The following is a 5,391-nucleotide window of genomic DNA, read 5'->3' as shown; positions in this document are numbered from 1 at the left end:
GTGAGAAACCACAGGAAGTGGAGGAAGTTACAGAAATTGTTGAGATTTCTGCTACAGAAGAATCAACAGGTGTGACGACTGACCAGCCTGAAGAGGAAATCATTGAGGTGTCTCATGACACGGTAGTGGTTACCGAAAAACCAGAAGAGTTTGAGGAAGAAGAGGAAGAGGAAGAAGTTCCTCATTTCGAAGAGTCTTTGGAACTAAATATAAATAAACAGAAAGAAGTCGAGTCTCACAAACAAACTGTTACCTTTGATTTCCAGAAACCACAGGAAATTGAGACAGTCACTAAGACATTTGAAATTTCCCAGAAGGCGACATCTGAGATTCAGTTCGAGGTTTCTCCGGACACAACTGTTGACGTTCAGCAGAAAGAGGAACAAGTCGAGACAACGGAACAAACTGCAACCTTTGAACAGACCTTCCAGTTTGATGTTAACAAACAGGAAGTGGAAACGACCCAAAGTCAAACCACTGCTATTTCCTTTGACATTCAGAAACCACAGGAGGCGGAAGTAATCACTGAGGTCGTCGATATCTCCACTGTTGAAGAAACCACAGAGGTGGAAACTGATCAGCCTCAGGAAGACACAATTGAAGAAACGAAAGAGACCATCACTGTTGAGTTTGAGAAACCACAGGAGGTGGAAGAAGTTGAAGAAACCATTGAAGTTTCTGAAACAGAGGAAACTGTGGAGACTGAGACTGACCAACCACAAGAAGAAACTGTGGAAGAAACTCGAGAGACCATCACTGTAGAGGTCGCCAAACCACAGGAGGTTGACCAGGTCAAGGTAACCGTTGACACAACAGTTGTGGAAGAAATTACAGAAGATGAAGTTGATCAGCCCGAAGAAGAAATCATCGAGGAAACTAAAGAAACGATTATTGTAGAAGTGGAAAAACCACAAGAGGTGGAACAAGTTGTGGAGACCGTTGAAACAACAGTTGTGGAAGAAACCACTGAGGTAGAATTTGATCAGCCCGAAGAAGAAATCGTTGAAGAAACCAAAGAAACGATTGTTGTAGAAGAGGAAAAACCACAAGAAGTTGAAGAGACTGAAGAAGATGTTGAAGTGTCCACTTTCCAAGAAGGTATCGAGATTGAGATCAAGAAACCAATAGAGGAAGATACTGAGGTAGTCAAGGAAACCATCACTGTTGAGTTTGAGAAACCACAGGAAGTGGAAGAAGTTGAAGAAACCATTGACTTGTCTGAAACAGAGGAAACTGTGGAGACTGAGACTGATCAACCACAAGAAGAAACTGTGGAAGAAACTCGAGAGACCATCACTGTAGAAGTCGCCAAACCACAGGAGGTTGACCAGGTCGAGGTAACCGTTGACACAACAGTTGTGGAAGAAACCTCTGAGGTTGAAGTTGATCAGCCCAAAGAAGAAATCGTTGAAGAAACCAAAGAAACGATTGTTGTAGAAGAAGAAAAACCACAAGAGGTGGAACAAGTTGTGGAGACCGTTGACACAACAGTTGTGGAAGAAACCACTGAGGTTGAAGTAGATCAGCCCGAAGAAGAAATCGTTGAAGAAACCAAAGAAACGATTGTTGTAGAAGAGGAAAAACCACAAGTAGTTGAAGAGACTGAAGAAGATGTTGAAGTGTCCACTTTCCAAGAAGGTATCGAGATTGAGATCAAGAAACCAACAGAGGAAGATACAGAGGTAGTCAAGGAAACCATCACTGTTGAGTTTGAGAAACCACAGGAAGTGGAGGAAGTTACAGAAATTGTTGAGATTTCTGCTACAGAAGAATCAACAGATGTGACGACTGACCAGCCTGAAGAGGAAATCATTGAGGTGTCTCGTGACACGGTAGTGGTTACTGAGAAACCAGAAGAGTTTGAGGAGGAGGAGGAAGAGGAAGAAGTTCCTCATTTCGAAGAGTCTTTGGAACTGAATATAAATAAACAGAAAGAAGTCGAGTCTCACAAACAAACTGTTACCTTTGAATTCCAGAAACCACAAGAAATTGAGACAGTCACCAAGACATTTGAAATTTCCCAGAAGGCGACATCTGAGATTCAGTTCGATGTTTCCTCTGAAACTACAGAAACAACGTTTGAAGTTCAGCAACAGCCAGAAGAACAAGTCGAGACGACGGAACAAACTGCAACCTTTGAACAGACCTTCCAGTTTGATGTTAACAAACAGGAAGTGGAAACGACCCAAAGTCACACCACTGCTATCTCCTTTGACATTCAGAAACCAAAGGAGGCGGAAGTAATCACTGAGGTCGTAGATATCTCCACTGTTGAAGAAACCACAGAGGTGGAAACTGATCAGCCTCAGGAAGACACAATTGAAGAAACAAAAGAGACCATCACTGTTGAGTTTGAGAAACCACAGGAGGTGGAAGAAGTTGAAGAAACCATTGAAGTGTCTGAAACAGAGGAAACTGTGGAGACTGAGACTGATCAACCACAAGAAGAAATTATCGAGGAGAGCAGAGAAACCATCGTTGTCGAAACGGAAAAACCACAAGAGGTGGAACAAGTCGTGGAAACCGTTGACACAACAGTTGTGGAAGAAACCACTGAGGTTGAGGTTGATCAGCCCGAAGAAGAAATCGTTGAAGAAACCAAAGAAACGATTGTTGTAGAAGAGGAAAAACCACAAGAAGTTGAAGAGACTGAAGAAGATGTTGAAGTGTCCACTTTCCAAGAAGGTATCGAGATTGAGATCAAGAAACCAACAGAGGAAGATATAGAGGTGGTCAAGGAAACCATCACTGTTGAGTTTGAAAAACCACAGGAAGTGGAAGAAGTTGAAGAAACCATTGAAGTGTCTGAAACAGAGGAAACTGTGGAGACTGAGACTGATCAACCACAAGAAGAAATTATCGAGGAGAGCAGAGAAACCATCGTTGTCGAAACGGAAAAACCACAAGAGGTGGAACAAGTCGTGGAAACCGTTGACACAACAGTTGTGGAAGAAACCACTGAGGTTGAATTTGATCAGCCCGAAGAAGAAATCGTTGAAGAAACCAAAGAAACGATTGTTGTAGAAGAGGAAAAACCACAAGAAGTTGAAGAGACTGAAGAAGATGTTGAAGTGTCCACTTTCCAAGAAGGTATCGAGATTGAGATCAAGAAACCAACAGAGGAAGATATAGAGGTGGTCAAGGAAACCATCACTGTTGAGTTTGAAAAACCACAGGAAGTGGAAGAAGTTGAAGAAACCATTGAAGTGTCTGAAACAGAGGAAACTGTGGAGACTGAGACTGACCAACCACAAGAAGAAACTGTGGAAGAAACTCGAGAGACCATCACTGTAGAAGTCGCCAAACCACAGGAGGTTGACCAGGTCGAGGTAACCGTTGACACAACAGTTGTGGAAGAAACCTCTGAGATGAAGTTGATCAGCCCGAAGAAGAAATCATCGAGGAAACTAAAGAAACGATTATTGTAGAAGTGGAAAAACCACAAGAGGTGGAACAAGTTGTGGAGACCGTTGACACAACAGTTGTGGAAGAAACCACTGAGGTTGAAGTTGATCAGCCCGAAGAAGAAATCGTGGAAGAAACCAAAGAAACGATTGTTGTAGAAGTGGAAAAACCACAAGAAGTTGAAGAGACTGAAGAAGATGTTGAGGTCTCCACTTTCCAAGAAGGTATCGAGATTGAGATCAAGAAACCAACAGAGGAAGACACAGAGGTAGTCAAGGAAACCATCACTGTTGAGTTTGAGAAACCACAGGAAGTGGAGGAAGTTACAGAAATTGTTGAGATTTCTGCTACAGAAGAATCAACAGATGTGACGACTGACCAGCCTGAAGAGGAAATCATTGAGGTGTCTCGTGACACGGTAGTGGTTACCGAAAAACCAGAAGAGTTTGAGGAAGAAGAGGAAGAGGAAGAAGTTCCTCATTTCGAAGAGTCTTTGGAACTGAACATAAATAAACAGAAGGAAGTCGAGTCTCACAAACAAACTGTTACCGTTGATTTCCAGAAACCACAAGAAATCGAGACAGTTACCAAAACATTTGAAATCTCTCAGAAGGCGACGTCTGAAATTCAGTTCGATGTTTCCTCTGAAACTACAGAAACAACGTTTGAAGTTCAGCAACAGCCAGAAGAACAAGTCGAGACGACGGAACAAACTGCAACCTTTGAACAGACCTTCCAGTTTGATGTTAACAAACAGGAAGTGGAAACGACCCAAAGTCAAACCACTGCTATTTCCTTTGACATTCAGAAACCACAGGAGGCGGAAGTAATCACTGAGGTCGTAGATATCTCCACTGTTGAAGAAACCACAGAGGTGGAAACTGATCAGCCCCAGGAAGACACAACTGAGGAAACAAAAGAGACCATCACTGTTGACTTTGAGAAACCACAGGAGGTAGAAGAAGTTGAAGAAACCATTGAAGTTTCTGAAACAGAGGAAACTGTGGAGACTGAGACTGACCAACCACAAGAAGAAACTGTGGAAGAAACTCGAGAGACCATCACTGTAGAGGTCGCCAAACCACAGGAGGTTGACCAGGTCGAGGTAACCGTTGACACAACAGTTGTGGAAGAAACCACTGAGGTTGAAGTTGATCAGCCCAAAGAAGAAATCGTTGAAGAAACCAAAGAAACGATTGTTGTAGAAGAAGAAAAACCACAAGAAGTGGAACAAGTTGTGGAGACCGTTGGCACAACAGTTGTGGAAGAAACCACTGAGGTTGAGGTTGATCAGCCCGAAGAAGAAATTGTTGAAGAAACCAAAGAATCGATTGTTGTAGAAGAGGAAAAACCACAAGTAGTTGAAGAGACTGAAGAAGATATTGAGGTGTCCACTTTCCAAGAAGGTATCGAGATTGAGATCAAGAAACCAACAGAGGAAGATACAGAGGTGGTCAAGGAAACCATCACTGTTGAGTTTGAGAAACCTCAAGAAGTGGAAGAAGTTGAAGAAACCATTGAAGTGTCTGAAACAGAGGAAACTGTGGAGACTGAGACTGATCAACCACAAGAAGAAACTGTGGAAGAAACTCGAGAGACCATCACTGTAGAGGTCTCCAAACCACAGGAGGTTGACGAGGTCGAGGTAACAGTTGACACAACAGTTGTGGAAGAAATTACAGAAGATGAAGTTGATCAGCCCGAAGAAGAAATCATCGAGGAAACTAAAGAAACGATTGTTGTAGAGGATGAAAAACCACAAGAGGTGGAACAGGTTGTGGAGACCGTTGACACAACAGTTGTGGAAGAAACCACTGAGGTTGAAGTTGATCAGCCCGAAGAAGAAATCGTTGAAGAAACCAAAGAAACGATTGTTGTAGAAGAGGAAAAACCACAAGAAGTTGAAGAGACTGAAGAAGATGTTGAAGTGTCCACTTTCCAAGAAGGTATCGAGATTGAGATCAAGAAACCAACAGAGGAAGACAC

The 5,391-nt window shown here is 42.7% G+C and overlaps 1 protein-coding gene across 1 annotated transcript in view; it reads left to right on the top strand.

Moving 5' to 3' along the window:
• The window catches only part of LOC101846321 (titin), a gene marked incomplete at its 5' end in the record, with an annotated part of 63,900 nt that overhangs the window by 42,948 nt on the left and 15,561 nt on the right, over positions 1–5,391 (top strand). Inside the window, 2 exon segments of the mRNA XM_035973218.1 lie at positions 15–1,491; positions 4,530–5,391. Of these exon segments, the coding sequence (XP_035829111.1) occupies positions 15–1,491; positions 4,530–5,391 (2,339 nt within the window).

Source organism: Aplysia californica, unplaced genomic scaffold (genome assembly GCF_000002075.1).
Source record: "Aplysia californica isolate F4 #8 unplaced genomic scaffold, AplCal3.0 scaffold01064, whole genome shotgun sequence".
Lineage (NCBI taxonomy): Eukaryota > Metazoa > Mollusca > Gastropoda > Aplysiida > Aplysiidae > Aplysia > Aplysia californica.
The sequence above is the reverse complement of the archived record's forward strand: the minus strand, read 5'-3'. Positions and strand labels throughout refer to the sequence as shown.